Genomic DNA, 18,955 nt, shown 5'->3' with positions numbered 1-18,955 from the left:
GTATAGCTAGCCAATTAACCTTAAATATAAAAAAATTTGGGGTCCTATTTTCCCATCTGAAATTTATTTAAAATGGTAAAATGTTGAGATCATATCAGAAGAGGTACACACGCAACAAGAAAAGTCAGCATCAATGTTACATCTATTATTAGTAACTTCTCTTAATAGAATAATACTATCCATAAGGAAGAAATAAATTTAGTTGATTGAGACAATAGAAGAAGAAAAGACGTACACAAATTTCATAGAGGCTCGAGAATTTGAATATTTAATCATCCATTATAAATTAATTAGAATAAAAAACATACTAAAAATAATATATAAATTAAGATTAATCAATTAATAAGATAGCAAATGAATTTGATGGGGCAAATTGGAGGTACTACTAGTAATTGACATTCTGGTAATAGAGTACGCCAAAGAAATTAGATTATGTGTGGATAGTCATTGTACTTTCAAGTCTTTAAAAATTTAAGTAGTCAACTACAATCCAACTTGATAGTTTACGACTTAGATGTACTATATTATTGAGATAATTCTAAATGTATTTTTAATTTCAACTTATATTATTCTTAATGCTTATTTTTGTATTTTTAATGTCTACTTTCAATATCTGAAATATCTATTTATATATTCTTAATGCCTACTTATAATATTTTACAAAATATATAATAGACCAACAAAATTAGAAATGGTCTTTCAAAGAGACCGTATCACAAGAATTTGTGTTTGTTTAACTAGTTTATACTTGTTGAGTTTTACTGATTGAAACTTAATAATATTGATTATAATTGATTTTTACTGATTGTAATTTTTCCTAATTGATACTATTTTTTTACACAAATTCTTACTTGAAATGGTCTTTATAAAAGACGCGTCTCAAATGGGCCGACCCATTATTAATTAAAAAGCAACTACTAGAAAAACGCTCGCTGTGTAATCCTATTTGAAGTTGGTGTTATAACCTATTGAAGTTAGTATTATATTCTATTAGAGTTGGTATTATAACCTAATAACTTAATAAGTTATAATACTAACTTTAATAGGCTATAATACCAACTTTAATAGGTTTTAACACCAACTCTAAATACCAATTTTAATAGGTTATAATACCAACTTCACTAGGTTATAATACCAACTTTAATAAGTTATAACATCAACTCCAAATAGGGTCAAATGTGTGCGTCAGTTTTTAGATTTTTCTCTTTTTTTAATTGTTGAGCCTGAGCCTGAAAATTCGTCTCTTATAAAGACGGTATTTCAAGAGAGGCGCAGTTTTTTTATTGATGAGATGGGCCGTGGGTGTGGGCTTGGGCGTGGGCTTGGGCTTGGGCGTGGGCATGGGTAGGCATGGGTAGGCATGGATGCAGATGGAACTTTCAAAACACAATCCACAAGGATTAGCCAATAGCGATGAATTATTTATTTAAGGGGTTTGATCTTTGTAATTTTTTGTTTTGATAAGATTGATTGCCAGTATCATATTTGTAGAACATTCGATTATTCGTTGCAAGTACACCTATTAAAATTTGATAAAAGTCTTAGAAATTAATTTAAAATCAGCAAAAATTATTGGATCATAACTTAAAAATTATGACTTGTAATCCAAAAATAATTCAACAAAAAAATATTAAAAACAACTGGATAAATCCAATCGAAATCTAAACTCGTCCAGTTTGATCTTTCAATTTCACGTCATTATTTTCAATTACTCATCATTGTTTTTAGTTGGAATCCAATGTACTTCTAGTCAATTTTTATATTTGAAGTCTATATTTGTTTCTTATAGCCATAAAATAGGTGTCTTTAACGTTTACTTGATCACAACCCAATTCAACTAGATAAGAACCAACCCAAAACGATTTAAAATGACCCGAAATCACCTCGACCAAAAGCAATCCAACCCACAATCCCCGCTCAACCCACCATTTTGATGGGTGTAGTTGTAACCAACATATTTGATTACTTATTGAGTCGATAGATGACTGAATAAGCCCATGTCTTAATCTCAAAGTCCATTATAAATTAGAACAAGGCGTCATTTTGTTTAACTAGTTTATACTTATTAATTTTTCTCAATTGAAACTTAATATTACTGATTATAGCTGATTTTTACTGATTGAACAAGGCGTGGGCGTGGATGCAGATGGAGCTTTCAAAACACAATCCACAGGACTAGCCAATAGGCGAAATGCCAAATGAGAACTAGAAAGCAGCTGAAGCTTGCTAAAGTAATAGTAAAAGGAGCAAAGTAGCCGTTTGATACACAAGTAATTCCTTCCCTTTCTAACACGGCTAAACCGTAAATGTCGTAACTCGCAAACCGTTCAATGCCTAACCCTAACTATGTAACACAAAACTTATCAATATGAATATACATATCGATGAACCTCAAACTCGAACACTACTTCCAATTGCAATTAGCATACTAACGTTCGAACGACCGCACAAAAGTGAGCTTACCTAGTTACCTTATCTACTCCATTCTCAGTCCACGGATCTTGAGTTTGAGCTGTTGGCACAGTTTTTGTAGTCAGGTTTGGTGGAATCAGCAAAGATATGCCAACCTAATAGGTATGGCAAGATAAACTGCAACATACACCAACCCAGTTCAACAACACACCTTGAAGCTTGATCGGCAAATTAAATGCATCTTAAAAGCTAGAAAACTGTAATTTGAATACACATGCTGAAATCAGATGATCAGAAAAGAATCGGAAAGAGATTCAATCTTACATTGAACGCTGATAAAAGAACGGCAAACTCTGCTTTCGAAATTGGTATGTAGATGTTCTCGTCCAATTTCAGAAACTTGTTTTGAACACCTAAGCATTATTAGGAGGGATAAAGATGATCTTTAGTATTAAATTTTGAACAATAAAAGGTGCACATGATTTAACGATTCATTTTAATAATCTATTATAATCCGAAACCAAATAACTATTAATTTTTGGCCTAATGGAAATAAGAGACAACGGAGGATAATACTTAAAACACAAAAATTGATGGTATAAAATAAACAAAAGCATCCTCCGGGAATCACACGATCATATCATCGATCAAAGCCCCAAGCAATGTACTTAAAACCACAGTAGATGAGGTCATGTTCAACAACCAGATTGTGAAACCATTTAACTAAACGCTAACAGAATGTAACTACTTCTACTATATATTAGGCAGCACAGAGAAGAACGATCATGGAAACAATAAGAAAAATGGACCCGATAGAGAATGAGGATTCGAGTCATTAGCCACCTTACAGGATCATTTCTAGGAAGTCTCAGCCTGGCAATTGTCTCCATGAAGAGGACACTAATATAAACTAGTCATCCATATCGGTAGGCTAGCAACTGAAGTCTTAATTGCAGGCAAAGAACTAAAAAATTAGATTAGCTTCGGTAATGTTTAATGCACATCTATCCAAAAAAAGAAAGAAGACATTTGAGCGAATGACTACATGCTTAACAGATAATCGTACACATAAATATGCTTGCAACTCCAACAAAAAGAGGAACGACCGAGAAATAACCTCAGTCATTCGACATCATGCCGATCAGATAAAAAAATGTTAAGTAGAGCAAGTGGAAAGGGAGTGATGAAGCACAGAGACATACTACAGAAAAAGATCAAAGCAAAGGTATTTATAATCAATAGTTACAGAGGAGTCAGGAGAAGAAGCATACTAAGATTGAAAAAGTAGTCATTGCCATCTGGAAGGGACTCCACTTTTAATACCTTCCTTACTTTGCCTTCATCACTGCATTGAAGAATTTTGAAGAGATTATCATAAACTTCTTAGATGCAGATAGCATGAAATATAAATAGAGCATTGTAACTGCTGAAGCAGACACAAGGATCCCATTTTGTACTAGTTTTAGGCTATTCTAAATTTATCGTTCATTCTCGATAGACTAAACGATTTGTAATTCTTTGGTTCAAATTATATCGAGCTATAGCTTCTTCATTATCTGGAGCTGCAAATGATATTTGCAATCAAGGGTCAGTCGAAAACAACCCCATTGTTATTACAAGAAACAAGGGTAAAGTTGTCTTATATCCTATCTATGATTATTTGATGAGCATGAGAATGTTTTTTCTTCTAGATACCAGTTACAATAATATTACAGACTTCTGCTTGACTTGTAGAGCAAACATTAACTGTTTGAAACAGCTATGATAAGATTCCTAGATATGAAGGCATCAGCAACGCAACATTTCTTCTACCTGGCTCAGCAAACTGAGAAACAGTTGAAAGACAAATGAAAATAAAGAAGCAACGGGGTAAATGGTCAAGAAGCCATAGCAATCGCCTCCAAACTCCAGTGTCCGGGCCCTACCATAGTGTAGAAACAAGGCCGCAGCGCATCGCATCGACTATGTTGTAAAGGTTTTCAAAACAAACGAACCGATCTTCCCACATTGTAATGGTGTAAAAAACAACTGTGTTTTGGACCTTATCAAGAGAAATCTTCTAATTCAACTGATATTTAGACGATACAATCACATCACTCGTTACTGCATCAAAGTTCTGTTACTTACCATATTTTTAAACTATGGGCCCAACCATGAGAGCAACCCAAGAATTCATAATGGATGTGCAAGGATCATGAAAAAATTCACAAGAGTATATCATGAAAATTTACACAGGAGTATATTAACAAGCAAATTAAAAAAATTTACCAAGTACCTATTTCCTTTGTTCGGATCATGAATAAATTCACATGACTCCTTTGATCCAAGGCTCACCAGAGTCCCAATTTCAGACACTGAAAGAGAAAACACCTGAAATGCACTATATCTTACTATACATTAATAAATGACAGATACATTATGCAAGAGTAATCAACAAGAAATCATCAAATTCCAGAGTAGGAAACTGCACATCCTTATTATGACAGAATTAACGCATATAACATCAATAGATATCATCACAAACATTGTGTTGTACAAAGACATGCAGTCAAACAATATTAACCTAATAATCTTCATGGTCAACTTACAGCTTGCATAAGGTGATTCACATTATCATATAGTACTTCATTAACTACACAATTGAGTTACCTCATAATAAGAACTCCTCGAAATGATTTTCGAATGTTATTGAACTACACACATAGATAGTATATAGTCCCTCTGTCTCCTTGATATGCAAGGGCCGTTGCATAAGTATTAAGTAAATGGTGTGAACAATAAAATGTGGATAGGATAAAAAATGAGCAATGAGAGATATCTAGATAAGAATTAAAGAAAATGGTGGAGACATTACCCAAAATAGAAATATTGCAAAGTAGAAGAGAAGAACCAAAATAGAAATATCAGCAAACTCATGTGGACATAGAGGGTAGTAGATATCTCACCTGTTTTCGACTCCAATCCCATCGACGAACACCAGCAGCAGGTGCAAACTGAAGTATTATGCATCCCTCCCATGAAAGTTTAAATGCACCTGACTATAACTAAGACACTTGAGCTTTTCATACAAAATCCTGCTTGTAAAGCTGATAACATAGCAAAAGATACAGCAATGAGAAGAACCAAAACTCCATGCATAACATACCTCCAATGGTGTGAATTCCGGAGCCCTCGGCTCCACTGTTAGAGCAGCTTTCCCTTTATATATTGAATGACCCACAAAAACCTTAGGCGGCAAGCCTACAATTTAGAATCAAAAATCTCACAATCTATATTAGAACCAAAGATACAATACCATGAGTAAAATTAAGATTAAACTTACCAGATTATGAATCAAAAATAAGCATATATATGCAGCAAAACAATACTATGAGCATATATGTGCAAGGTGTCAATTGGGGAGGGAGGGAAATGGAGCGTAGGGAATTGAAAGGAGGAGGTCCTTCATATTACAAACAATACAGATCCTTCCAATTATTGAAAAAGATTTAGAATGAAAACACACCAATCTTCCATCTCCTTCCCTTTCCTTCCCATTATTGTTACCCTTTTTCTTAGAACCAGTATTACCTTGGTATTTTCGATTGTTACCCCTAGAGAAACCAGCCTTAGTGTTGCCATCAGACTTGGGAGAAAGAGAGAACTCAGGTTCATCATTCGAATGTTGAGCAGCAGCAGTGGCATCTACAGAAGACTCACACGCTGCTTGATGATTGCGCCTCTTCTCATGGAGGATCAATTTCAACCGAGCTTGATGGAACGTTGGAAGAGGGTCTTGTTGTTCCAATACAGTAACCATCTCATCATATGTTGTAGATAGGCCCTTGATGAGTTGTAGCACTAAACGTTGGCCCGATACGGGGGCACCAACATTATCCAATTGATCAGCCAAACTCTTCAAATGGAGGCAATATGCATTGACATCTGCAAATTGGGATAGTTCCACATGGGTGAATTGATCTTCCAAGTAAACAGCCCTAGTTTTCTTTTTATCTTGGAATAAGTCTTGGAGTGCATCCCACGCCTTTTGAGCAGTGTCGGCTTTAGAGATGATGGAAAGAAGAGTCCGAGATATAGACCCATAAAGCCACGTAAGGACATGAGCGTCGACGTATTCCCATTCCTCCTTATCCTCCATCAACGGGGTTAAAGAACCAGCAGCATCAATGGAAGATGGAATGATATGGTCCAAGACTCGATAGGCCTTGCAGTGGGTCTTGAACAATTGAGACCATGTAGAATACAAGCCCGTTTCCAACTCTAATTGTATGGGAATGTGATTCTTGATATTAGTTACAGTTAAGGAAGGATGAAGACTTTCTTTCTTGTTGGTCATGGCAACAAAAAAAGATACAGAGAAGGACAATCAGAAGAAGAAGATGAAGAAGAATAGGATCGCTGTAAGATATGATCCTTGAGAGCCTTCATTCATTAATGATAAGCATATATATACAAGAGTAACAAGACCCTAGAGCAACACATTTACAATACTACCCTTATGCTATCAACTAAGGCATTATTTGTACCTACTAATAACAACAATGGCAAAACCTTACTCCAAAAGATTCAACAAATCAGAAAACACAAACCCAGAAAAATGATAGTTCTAAATTCAGGTTTTCTGATTAAAATAAATACAAAAATTATCTAGAAAATACCCGATACAAATTACTCAACAGTTCATATGTGTTAGAATTAATATGCGGAAGTTGCAGTAGATTATTGAATTTGGTTAATAAATATTGAAGATGCTAATATGAAAAAAATAAAGAGGACAATTGATGGCTTTTGTGAAAAAAGATTTTTTTGTATTACGTGATTTGATTACAAATAAGAGCATGCAACATATATATAGTGCTTCTATGTTGGTACTTTCACCATTATTATGTTTCTAATCTTTTCTACAACTTGTAGATAATTCCAGGCTATTAGCTTTAGGAGGTTAGTCTAGATATTTTTAGGATATCATAGATTTTTGTTTATTTCTACGTATATTATTTCCTAGATTTTCTAGATTATATTATTTAACAATATGATTATAAAAAAATTTGTACGGAAGAACAAGTAAAAGAAAAATTAGACAATAACCCAAGTTAGAAAATATACCAGGAGACGAATTTGCAGCGTGAGATGAAGAGAATTTGGAAGGAGATTGTTCAAAATAATATGAAGACAGGCGACCAGTAACAGAAAGCAATGGATCTAAAGAGGGAAGATGGCGGACCCAGTTATTAGTAAGCTTAAAGTGGGTGATACAATGGAGAATATAGTTATGGGAGGAGAGGAAGGGTAAAGGTTGGACTTGGAAGTTATTCCATGAAAATGGAGTTGGGTTTTAATGGAGATGTTGGAAGGAGTCGACAGAATTTGTGCCATTTTTTTGGTGTTGTTTCCCTCGTTATGAAAGTATATTGTGATCGAGAAAGGATGAAACTCAGAACGTCATATTAGAAAATAAAAAGTTTAAAAAGAATACGCCGTTGCCGGGGATCGAACCCGGGTCACCCGCGTGACAGGCGGGAATACTTACCACTATACTACAACGACTTTGTTGATACTTGAGCAACGTATATTGTTTTTAATATTATTTAAAGCATCAGTACTCACACAATTCATGTTAAACTACCTAGGGACCTAGTCTAGACTAATGAAGTAGAAAATTTTTTGTAGTGTTATAAATTATAATAATAGTATGTTATTCTCTTAAAATTTGTTTTATAATTAAAGACTTGGTAATTCTAGTATTTGGAAAATTACTTTTTACATTAGATTGTTAATTATAAGATTAATATAAGATAGTTGTGCATATAGTTGTCATCTATTGTCTATTAAATTTAAATATATTTCTTTTGACAAAGATATACATACTGAATGTAAATTAAATTGTTATTTCATCGAAAAATGACATTTATTAAATTAAGTGTTTACTCATCAAAAAAATAAAAAAAATTCTATGTAGTGACCTTGAGGTTTTAAGTTTTCCACGTAATAATCAGAACTTTTAAAAAATTCATGTGGTAACCCTAAGGTTTACCAAATTGTTCCACCGTGATCTTTTTGCACATAAAATGTTAGCAAACGTTAATTTCAAAGCTCTAAGGTTGTTGTACGCCTATTTTTGCGATTCACCATTTTCAATGCCATCAATTTCAACATTTTCCCCAAAAACAGAAATCCTAACTCTACCATCTTTCATTCATACACTAGTGGAAAAAATCTTATTTGTTGCGGCTTTTTTGCCATAATATGCTGCGGTTTTGGCCCGCAGCAATAGTGATATCAACAAATAACCTATTTTAAATGCCGCGGTTTAAAATCGCAGCAAAAAACTAACTATTTGCTGCGGCCTTCTTAAAAAACCGCAGCAAATAAGTGCTCGTAAAACGAAAAAAAAATTTTTTTTTTTGCTTTTTTCGTTTATTAGTATTAAATAATCCAATAATATACAATGTAATAAACAATGATAATCACCAATTAACACCAATAATCTCTTTCTAAACTCTCGATCGTATATATAATATAATAATATGTACATATACAAATTAAAGTCCTAATAAATCGAAAGTGAATAGTGGATTCGAGTTGAGAATTTTTGTCCTTCGAATAGACATCAAAATGGCAAACTATCAATCTGCAAATCCAACGAAACACAAATAAGCATTAAACCATTCCAAAAACATAATTAATTAATATTCTAGAAGTACATTAGAATACCAACTTAATCCTAAAAATAGAAAATGAATAATACATTATCAACAATCAATCACCAAGGAACTTTATCATTCACAAACATCGCATTCAATCTTAAATCTTTATAAACATTAAAACAATGACACAAAAGCAACAAACCTTTTGAACTTGATTGAAGCTAAAAGAATTGTTCATTGGCTAAAAGATATCTTCTTGTATTTTATAAGTAATGTATATAAATCTCATTTCATTATGAGGTTCTTTAAATCTCTTCAGATTCTTAGCCGATTTTCGATAAGCAAAAGCCACTATCCTACTTCCAAATTTCTACTTCACACAGATAATAAAGCAAAGCAGGTTTAATACCAGCAAAAATTATCATCACCAAATAAAGATTGATATATAATTAAATTACATGATTATAATCTTATATGATGTCGTTTACAAGAAGAACTACCCATTGAACCATTGATACCACATACATAAGTAATTATTCACATTCAAATATACAACTACATATATATAAAAGTAAATTATTCACATTCAATCTACCCTAAAAATCCTAATTAATTAAAATTATTCACATTCAAATATTAAAGTACATACATAAGTAAATTATTCACATTTAAATATAAAATACATACCTTCGTAACGAGATATGATGATTTTGTTTCTACAATAAGATTATGTAACCTACAATGAAAAACAAAATCAAAATTAGTAAATTCTTATTAAAACACAATGTGTAATACCCTAGATTTAGCTTGAAAAATAATTGATAGACTACTTATACCAACAAGGTGCATTTTCTTTTCTAGGAAGCCCATTTGCTAAGAACTCCACAGTTAAGCGTGCTTGGTGGAGAGCAATCTTAGGATGGGTGACCTCCTGGGAAGTTTTCCCGGGTGCGCGCACGAGTTAGGCCAAAGTGCGTTGGAAAGACTTATGTTGGTTTGTGGGGGCCAAGAGTAGTCACCAGCAGTCCGAGGGGCCGGGGCGTTACAAAATGATTTGAAAAAGAACAAGACTAGCCCTAATTTCGTGCCTTTTGAAGGAAAAGCAACAATGGTGGGTTGAAGAACTTAAACAAAGATGGAGAAGGAAATTCGTGCAATGGGTGGTTATTGAAGCAACAAATTTCAACAACACAGGAACTTGAAGAGCTTAAACAAAGTCGTGGGGTTTGCAAGATGATGAATGGAATGAAGAGAAAACACAGTAGAGTCGTATTATTTGAAAAACTTGACGAAGTTGAAGAGATTTTTCGTGGGTTTTTGAAGAAATTTTTTGAAATTGAAGAGCTTGAAGAAGAAGACAGTCGTCGTCGTTTTTGAAGAAAGTTATTTTAGGGTTTTAAGCAATTGAACGTCAAAACGCGTTTTTATATTTTTTGAACTAACTATTTGCTGCGGGCTTCTTAAAAAACCGCAGCATTTGTTGCGGTTCTAAGAAGCCTGCAGCAAATAAGTATTAAAAAAAAAAACCGTAGCGATTTTACTTTTTTATTAAGCCCGCAGCAAATAAGTGCTTTTTTTTTATACTTATTTGCTGCGGTTTTACTAAAACCGCAGCAAATAATGGTTTTTTTTCGTTTAATAAGCACTTATTTTCTGCGGGCTTAATAAAACCGCAGCAAATAATGCTTATTTGCTGTGGGCATCAGGAAAACCGCAGCATTTGTAATATTTTTTTTTTTTTGCTATTTAATGTTGCGTCTAAGGAAAACCGTAGCAAATGACACGCAGCAAATGAGGTTTTTTCCACTAGTGATATTATATTTTTTCCCCAAATCAAAAGATAGTAGAGTTAGGTTTTTTTGGGGGGAAGATTGAAACTGATGACATTTGAAATGGTTAGTCGCATAAATAGGCGTACAACAACCTTAAAGCTTCGAAATTAACGTTTACTAACGTTTTATGTTCAAAAAGGTCACGATGGAACAATTTGTTAAGCCTCAGGGTTACGACGTGAATTTTTTAAAACTTTTGGTTACCACGTGAAATACCCAAAACCTTAGGATTACCATGTAGAATTTCCCAAAAAAATTAATGTTTTAGCCTTCAATTATTAGGACAACACATAATTCTCCATATACTCCCTTCATTCCTTTGATGTTATAATTTGTTTTTTTTCAGATTTTCCAAAACATGTGATCAAAGCTCAACATCTATAAATGCATTTCATAAAAGATTGTAAAAATACTCCTATTATAAAATTCTATGCATCAAGATGAATGTAACAAATATATATTAAAGTGCATTTGATTTGATATGGCCAAGTACAAAGGGTTCAACATTGTGGTTTATTCAGTAATTCCCTAAATCAAGGCAAAGAAATTAATGACATTATGCTTTCCTTTCATTACAGGTTCATTGATTAGTGATTCTGGCCATTTACCCCACAAACCTTTCATTGATAAGGTTTCCTTGCTTTTTATAGAACTGTAAATTCCCACCAAAACATTCCCTTCTCTAATTAGAGCAAGTCCTCCTATTATGGCCACTTATTCCACATAGTGAGCAATGATGGAGGTGCACTGTTTTCTTCTAGTCCTCGAAATAGCCTTTGAGTTCCCGAGAGATTCTCTACACCCTTCGAGCATCAGTTTTAGACTGGAGTTGAGCCTTCAGTGAACATGTTCTGCGATTATGACCGACTTTTCCACATACACTGCAATGACGGTGATGCTTCCAAACATGTCCTTTCACATTCTCGAGAGAATCTCTATTCCTCCGATCAACCTTGTTTGGCTGGATTTCAGTCTTCAAAAAACAAGTCCTGCGATTATGCCCAACTTCTCCGCATACACTGCAATGATAGAGATGCTTTCGAACATCTCCCTTTAATTCCCCCAAGTCTCTATGTGCGAGACCAGCCCTTTGCGACTGGACTTCAGTCTTTAAAGAACATGTCCTGCGATTATGACCGACTTTTCCACACACCCGACAATGGTATTCCCTCAGTATTCTTTGTTTCGGTTTACTTGTTTTCGGCCTTCCACAAGTCCTTTTATTATGGCCTTTTTTTCCACACAACCCACATTTCGATCTCCTATCTGAATTTTCTCCACGTTCAGGACAGTAATTACTCCTGTGCCCTTCTTGCCCACAATTCTTGCAGAAGAATCTTACTCCTGCAGATTATAGTAATAAACATGTAGCAGTAACGTTCCTGTTCCATTGAACTTCAACAAGTTAGGCAATTTGCTATAATCAAACCAACCTTTCATAGCTATGCTTCTCTTTCGACGATTCTCAGGATCGCTAAAGAAGATTTTCAGGGTTTCAGAAGTATGCTTCCTTGCAGCATCTGTGCCTTTAGCTTTCTGCAAGCAAACCAAAAATGCATAAACAAAATACATTGTAAAAGGCAAGTTCTATTTTTGAATACAATCAAATTCTTAGAGATACTCGAAAATTCTTGCAATCAAGTAAACATTATTCACGCCTTCACGGTGCCAAGACCTTTTCTTAAGTCTTCATTTTGAACTCTATTCTAAAGGGTATATTCACTCATTCATCTAGCCATACGCATCTCAACCACCGACATCTTCCTACAACGATAGCTTTAACCAGCATTCTGACCCATACAACGACCTATTACCTATAAGCACCAATACTCGATAAAAATCATACTAGAGCTTGAAAATAGAGATGCACTACTATGTTAATTTGCAAGAAAACCACAAAATATAGTGCCTATAAATCCATAACCCTCTTTCCACACAAGCAAGTACAGATGCATTTGTTATAACGAATTCAATTCAGTTCCATAGTCTGAAATCAAGTGACCACATATTTGACAGTATTCACCTACATTTCAAGATTTGACTCAATTTTCGGATTTGACTCATCATTAAAAACGATTTTGTATTTATTTCCAACATTTAACATCTACGAAATATCAGCATAATAGATATACTTCTAGATTTCATTAACAAACCTTAATTGCCGCTACTCTTTGTGCATGAAGTTCAGGATCACGATGGATGATCTTCATCCTCTTGCTGAACAATCCAGTTTTTGCATTTAGACTCTGCAGACATTCAACTAAAAAGAACAGATTAAAATAATGAGAAACAAGTCACTAGCAGAATAAAAAGATTCAACAAGAACTAATCCTGCTCCTAGATTCTCCTATTGAAGTTACAGAACACTTTTCCATTATTTCAATTAGACAGCAAATTCAACGTTCAAACAAGCAACTAACTTTCAAGGAACGGCTGATTTTCAGCCCAACTTCTGGAGGAGTTGATCTGTAAACTCGCTTTGATTTCTTCTTTTCATCCAGCGTCAACTCTAAATTATCAACATCATCGTCTTCTTTGACTTTGAGTGGAGAACTGAAAATTGTATCAGCAATGATGTCGAGAAGCATACATGAGCATTAGAGTTATAGGCCTCACAGCATACAAAAGAATGAAGCAAAATAAACAGCAGTTTATTGTAAATGGCTGTAATCAAAAAGAGATGCTTGAATGATATTTATAAGAAAAGTTGCAAATGGGTTACATGGAACGTGCTTTTTCCCATGGTTTTTCATCAATGGACTCTTCCCAGATGACACATTCTCCCGAGCATTGTCGGCAAGTCATTATTCCCTACAGCACAACAACAGTTAAAACTTGAATTGTATCCGGTATCATATCCGAAATGTACTTAGACTTTGTATAATGAATAAACCATCAATACAGAAGAAAATTGCTGTAAGCAACTACCATCTATCTAAGAATTTACATCTAATTACTGCAGAAAGTGCAGTTTACCTTCCCACTGCAGAGTGAACAGTCATGTCTAGACCGCTCTATTCCACACTCACTACACGGAGTATAACCCCTTCCCCGACAACTGGGGCAGGGAAGCTCTCTAATATACTGTCCGTTGGGTCCAAACCATGATCTAGGTTCAGTTGCATCAGATTTCACATCCCTGATATCAAAGTTAGATACTCTGTTAAATTCCTGAAGTCAAATTGACAGCAAATCAAGAAAAGCATTTTTACAAAAGATGGTTCAGAACCAAGGAAAATAGATTGTTGTCCGATAAATACATGGCATTCAGTTTAAATGAGACAAGTTTTGAAATTGATTACATTCTCAGCTACAAAATTGTTTTAGGATCAACCCCCAAAAGAGCAAATGATGTTTAGCAAAAATCTAATACGACATGTGTATGTGTTGTGAGCCCATACATTTGAGCTATTATTATTATCATTGGTAATACTATTGGCATAAACAATGCCAAAAGGCACAAAAAGGGAAAGAAAACAAATTGCGTGGCATCAGATAGAAGCATCGACTAGATACCAACAGTAATCATATCAATGGATCAATGTACCCAAATTCACATTCCTTAGCTACCAACATTGTAGGAACACTACAAACGCCTCCTGCTGTGCTCACCTTTCTAAGAGTGAAAGCAATTATAATTCAGTGAAATTAAGTTCAACCCATCAATCACATATTCATATTCATATTGGAAGTAAATGAATAGTACACAGTATTAGGATTAATGATTGCTCATAGAAATGAAGGAAAACAAGACCTAGATGAAAGAAATACCCAGAAAAATGCTGTCCCCAAGGGGAATGTTTGGTTTGGAGGAAAAGATACTCCTAGAAAATTATTTTCCCAATCTTCTAGAAAACTTGGTTGGTAAAGAATCTTCCATTAGTTTGGGATGGGAATTGTAAAACTTGTAAGACTTGAGATGAGACATCGGGGCTAAAAAAAAGTCTCATCCCTTGTTTGTTTATGTTAAGACTTTTAATTGAGATTGTCATTTTTCTTAGAGACTTTGATCAAATTTTATTCTCCTTTCTATTCTTCTCCCGTGTAAACAAACAAGGATTTAGCAGTTTCTTTTATAAATTCTCTTTCTCTTCCCCTAAGTCCCTCTAAACAAAACACCCTCTCTGAGTTTTCCACCAAGTCAAACAAAATAAAATGGACTACCATTTACTTTTTCCATTGGGACATAATTTTCATGAAAAACTGTTTTTCAAGGAAGATGATTTCCACAAACCAAACAACCCATTAATCACAATTTTATGATCTAAGGTTAAATACCTAAAATTAATCATGTAGAGAGAATAAGCGACAACCCACATAACTACATAAGTGCATAATAACAGAAATATCACCATTGCCAAAACTCTTTTATGTAAATACAGAAATTGAAGGAATAAAAGTAACCAAACCTCGGTGGTAAACCCACATCGAGACCAAAGAGTTCCTGAGACGGATCATATCCCATCTGCAGCAAAAATCAAACAAACAGCACAAACAAAATGAGAGACAGAGCTACAAATTTCTACAGAAAAATAAAGACCAAAAAACAAAAACAGCAATGCCTGGCTCTGGTTCGGAATTGATGGGGAAGAATCATCTTTGGAGAAATGACGCAACGGAAGAAAAGGGTTGAATCTGTTTGATTTGGAGTAATGATGGAAAAGCTTGATGCTATGCTTCCATGGAGGTAATAGAATAATTACTTGAAGGTACGAAGTTGAGCAGACTGACCACATCTTTCATGACATTGGAAGAGCAATCACGTACTCATGTTCATCGTCACATTTGGGTTGAGAGAATTGAGAGTTGAGACCCATGGAGTTCCCGCTTGTGAGTGGACAGGAAATGAACACCGTTGCGTACAAGGCTACAACCTACCTAGTTTTTTTTTTAATGAAGTCTTATTTATTTCACCTTAGAAACATATTTAATTAGTAAAAATAAATTTTAATAATCAGTAAAATAAATTTTAGTCAGTAAAAATATTTTAATCAGTTAAAATTAGTACTTGTAATAAGTAAAAATTAATGTAATTAGTAAAAATAAGTTTTAATTAGTAGAATTCACTTATAATTTATAATTAAATATCAATTTCAATCGGTTTGAATGAGTAAAAATCAATAACAATTAGTAAAAATTAGTATCAATCAACAAAAATCAATTACAACTAGTAAAAATCAATTTAAATTAGTAGATATCAATTGAATCAGTAAAAATCAGTTGAATTAAATATGACCTTATAATATCTAAAAATTATTTATAATATGTAAAAATGAGTTTTAATAAGTAAAAACTGATTTAATCGGTAAAAAACAGTTGAATCAATTAAAATCAAATGAACTAAAAGTTTTACCATCATAAAACATCAATAAATGAGGATGACATGGTAATCTTTACTCTCTCAATTCTTAAGATTTTATTATATTTTACTTTTGGAATATTTCATATGATAGCAGTGTGTTTATGCCATCTTGGGAACAATGATTTCATTTGGAAATTTAAAATTGACTTAAATTTATTGTTTGGTAAATCAAAAATTTTAGATTTTAGATTTGAATGAAATTCCACCGTTGTTTTTAAAGTAGTTAATGTTGAGAATTTGAGAATGACTACTCAAATCTTGTTATTTTCAAATTTTTCATTAATGATTTCATAATTGAAATTCATAATTTAAAATGAAATACTTATTTTCAAACACAACGCGGATTATAGCTGTATTTTAAATTTTTTCCACGTAATAATATTAAACACTTGTACTAAAGTTATCCTTAACCATATACTACAAAAAAATGTTTGACCGTTCAGGCATTTTTTCAAAGACTTTCTCTACAAAGCCTTTCCAATTTCTCTACGAAGCCATTACACACTTCCTCACTCTTTAAAATGTACTTGCCTTAACATTGTTAGAGTATATAAGATATCCTGGGGCCTCAACCATTAGCTTAAGCTTTTGGTTGAGTTGGTTCCTTGACATGGTATCAGAGCCAATGTGACAAGAGGTCACTGGTTCGAATCTCAACCACCCACCTTTCATTTAAAGTGGAATATTTAGTGCCAGCTATGAGGAGGGCCTGTGTTGCATCCACACTTCTAGTCCAAAGGGCTCTTGTGTGAGGGGGCGTGTTAGAGTATATAACATATCCTGGGGCCTCAACCATCAGCTTAAGCTTTTGGTTGAGTTGGTTCCTTGACAAACATAAATATAAATCCTTTTAAAACCTTTAATTTCTTTATCTCAAAAAAAACCCTTTAATTTCTTGTTTTTTTGTTATAAGGTTTGTGGGTAATTGTTTATTGACAAGCATTCCCTTTTGCTAAAAAAGTGTTTTAACATATTGCCAATTTCTTCCTTTTAAAGCTCATTTCTTTTTTTTTTCTTTTTTAAATCTTCAGTTAGTTGAAAATCTGTTGAATTTTAAAGAATTCTATCTGTTTTGGCTCATTACTTTTGTTTTAGTGTTATTTCGAGCAAAAAGCTATTGAATTATACTAAATTTTGTGGGTTATGTTCAATAATTGTGGTATATTTTATATATAAGTTATTATTTTGTGGGTTTGTTTTGAAATTTGGAAGGGAAAAGTATGATGTGCATAATTTTGGGATTTTTATGGATGTGAAATTTTAGTGTAACTTGGAGAAAGATTAATTAGTTGAGTGAAGTTTGAAACATTAAATTTAAAAATTGTGTTAAATTTAATATTTGAGTTAGTGAATTTTTGTGGATTTGTTTGAAATTTTTGTTGGAGATGTCTTTTAGATGTAAATAATTTTGAGGGTGAAATTTGAGGGAAATGAATGGTTGTTGAAATTTGTGAAAATAAAAGAGTAAAATTAGAGGAAGATGACTGGTTTGCTGCAAAAAATATATAAATTAGGTTAGTTAATAAAGACATCCTCCCATACTTATATTAGTAAGGACAAAATTGTCAATTTAACGGCAAATTGTAAGAATTAGAGCAATAAGGCTATGTGAGTTAATAAATGCGTAAACATGTTGCTAATGTGTGAAAAAAAAAACTTTTAAAAAAGCTACAACTTGTGTTTCCTCAATCACGTTGCTACCATATGAAGTTTTCCTTTTTTTTTTTTTTATAATATCCAATGCACTCAATCCTTAGTATTTTAATTATACATAATAAAAGATATATAAAAACTTGATATTAATAATTATTGAAATGAGGCAAATCAATTAAAATACATTGTTTCAAAATGTTAAGGATAAATAGAGTAAATTTTCCATTGAATGACCAGTTGAATGAGTGAGATTTGAGCTTAAACCCTTACATTTTCTATCAGACTTGGACCAATAGAGACTAAAAAATAGACCTATACCCTTAAATTAGAGTTGGATCCTACCGGGTAAAGTTAGGATCCATAAATCAAAATGAACACAACTTATACTAGTCAGAATAACAAAATTCATCTAATTATACCACAAGTCACATACATTCTCATTCACTAAAACAAACACGTGTAATTTAGATGTTGATCCGGTTAATTTAAAGAAGAAATTAATCATTTTTCTCCTTTATTTTATAAATGGTGTTTACATGACAAATAGGTGTTTGACAAACGACTAATAGACAATAGCTGATTACAGTAGCTGATTTTATTAACTAATTTAATCAGCTGATTTTGCCAAACAGCTTGTTAGCAATAAACTAATTCAAAACTAATTTATCAAACATTAATTGATTCAGATATGCTTTAGAACAGTGAACAAAAATGCTTTTAAACTAAAATGAATAAACAATCATCAGCAACCTTTTTCTAGTTTTATGGACTTGTTAATTACTATCGCACAAGTCACATACTATATTATGTTGTTAAACCAACCAAATTTAGTTCATTTTTAACTTTCTCTGTTTTCATTTAATTTATCTATTTAATTTTTTTATAGATCTTAATATAAATTTAAAAGTTGAATAGTTTTAAGAAATAATTATAAGAAACTATCTGGTTAGAAAAATCTCACTTTTGTCATAAATTACTTATAACATTTTTTTTCTAAATCTACCTTTATTTTTTTTTTCAAACACTAGCTATCAACGATTTCCATCCAA

The 18,955-nt window shown here is 33.0% G+C and overlaps 2 protein-coding genes and 1 non-coding gene across 4 annotated transcripts; all 3 read right to left on the bottom strand.

Moving 5' to 3' along the window:
* Positions 1–2,199: 2,199 nt before the first annotated feature.
* Positions 2,200–7,329, bottom strand: LOC130809042 (uncharacterized). Of its 2 annotated transcripts, XM_057674645.1 has the most exons (7): positions 5,983–7,324; positions 5,558–5,652; positions 5,358–5,450; positions 4,688–4,782; positions 3,684–3,757; positions 2,737–2,825; positions 2,200–2,589 (listed from the first exon to the last, which is right to left on the bottom strand). In XM_057674645.1, the coding sequence occupies exons 1-7, from the start codon at positions 6,746–6,748 to the stop codon at positions 2,488–2,490; spliced, it is 1,314 nt and encodes a 437-aa protein (XP_057530628.1). In that variant the 5' UTR covers positions 6,749–7,324; the 3' UTR covers positions 2,200–2,487. The 2 variants fall into 2 exon arrangements, 1 of the variants encoding a protein (XP_057530628.1); XR_009040765.1 differs by lacking the exons at positions 2,200–2,589; positions 2,737–2,825 and having other exon boundaries at positions 3,708–3,757; positions 4,108–4,782; positions 5,983–7,329.
* A 558-nt stretch (positions 7,330–7,887) lies between these two features.
* TRNAD-GUC (transfer RNA aspartic acid (anticodon GUC)) lies at positions 7,888–7,959 on the bottom strand. The gene has a single exon. It is a non-coding gene; the product is annotated as a tRNA-Asp (tRNA).
* A 3,373-nt stretch (positions 7,960–11,332) lies between these two features.
* Positions 11,333–15,764, bottom strand: LOC130809041 (uncharacterized). The gene is made up of 8 exons (XM_057674644.1): positions 15,454–15,764; positions 15,301–15,356; positions 13,868–14,030; positions 13,614–13,702; positions 13,312–13,444; positions 13,045–13,137; positions 12,325–12,427; positions 11,333–12,235 (listed from the first exon to the last, which is right to left on the bottom strand). Exons 1-8 carry the CDS (start codon positions 15,625–15,627, stop codon positions 11,688–11,690), a joined length of 1,359 nt encoding a protein of 452 aa, XP_057530627.1. The 5' UTR covers positions 15,628–15,764; the 3' UTR covers positions 11,333–11,687.
* Positions 15,765–18,955: the final 3,191 nt, after the last annotated feature.

Source organism: Amaranthus tricolor, chromosome 3 (assembly GCF_026212465.1).
Source record: "Amaranthus tricolor cultivar Red isolate AtriRed21 chromosome 3, ASM2621246v1, whole genome shotgun sequence".
In the NCBI taxonomy this organism is placed as follows: domain Eukaryota; kingdom Viridiplantae; phylum Streptophyta; class Magnoliopsida; order Caryophyllales; family Amaranthaceae; genus Amaranthus; species Amaranthus tricolor.
Note: the sequence above shows the minus strand (reverse complement) of the source record. Positions and strands in the feature narration are given on the sequence as shown.

Coding starts and splice junctions, on each gene's coding strand:
- LOC130809041 (XM_057674644.1), bottom strand. CDS start 15,627: ATGTGGTCAGTCTGCTCAACTTCGTACCTTCAAGTAATTATTCTATTA. Junction 13,445..13,613: donor TGGGAAAAAGCACGTTCCAT/GTAACCCATTTG, acceptor TACAATTTTCAG/TTCTCCACTCAAAGTCAAAG. Junction 12,428..13,044: donor AAAGAGTAGCGGCAATTAAG/GTTTGTTAATGA, acceptor GTTTGCTTGCAG/AAAGCTAAAGGCACAGATGC.
- LOC130809042 (XM_057674645.1), bottom strand. CDS start 6,748: ATGACCAACAAGAAAGAAAGTCTTCATCCTTCCTTAACTGTAACTAAT. Junction 4,783..5,357: donor GGGATTGGAGTCGAAAACAG/GTGAGATATCTA, acceptor AGTGCATTTCAG/GTGTTTTCTCTTTCAGTGTC. Junction 2,590..2,736: donor TTCTTTTATCAGCGTTCAAT/GTAAGATTGAAT, acceptor TGTATGTTGCAG/TTTATCTTGCCATACCTATT.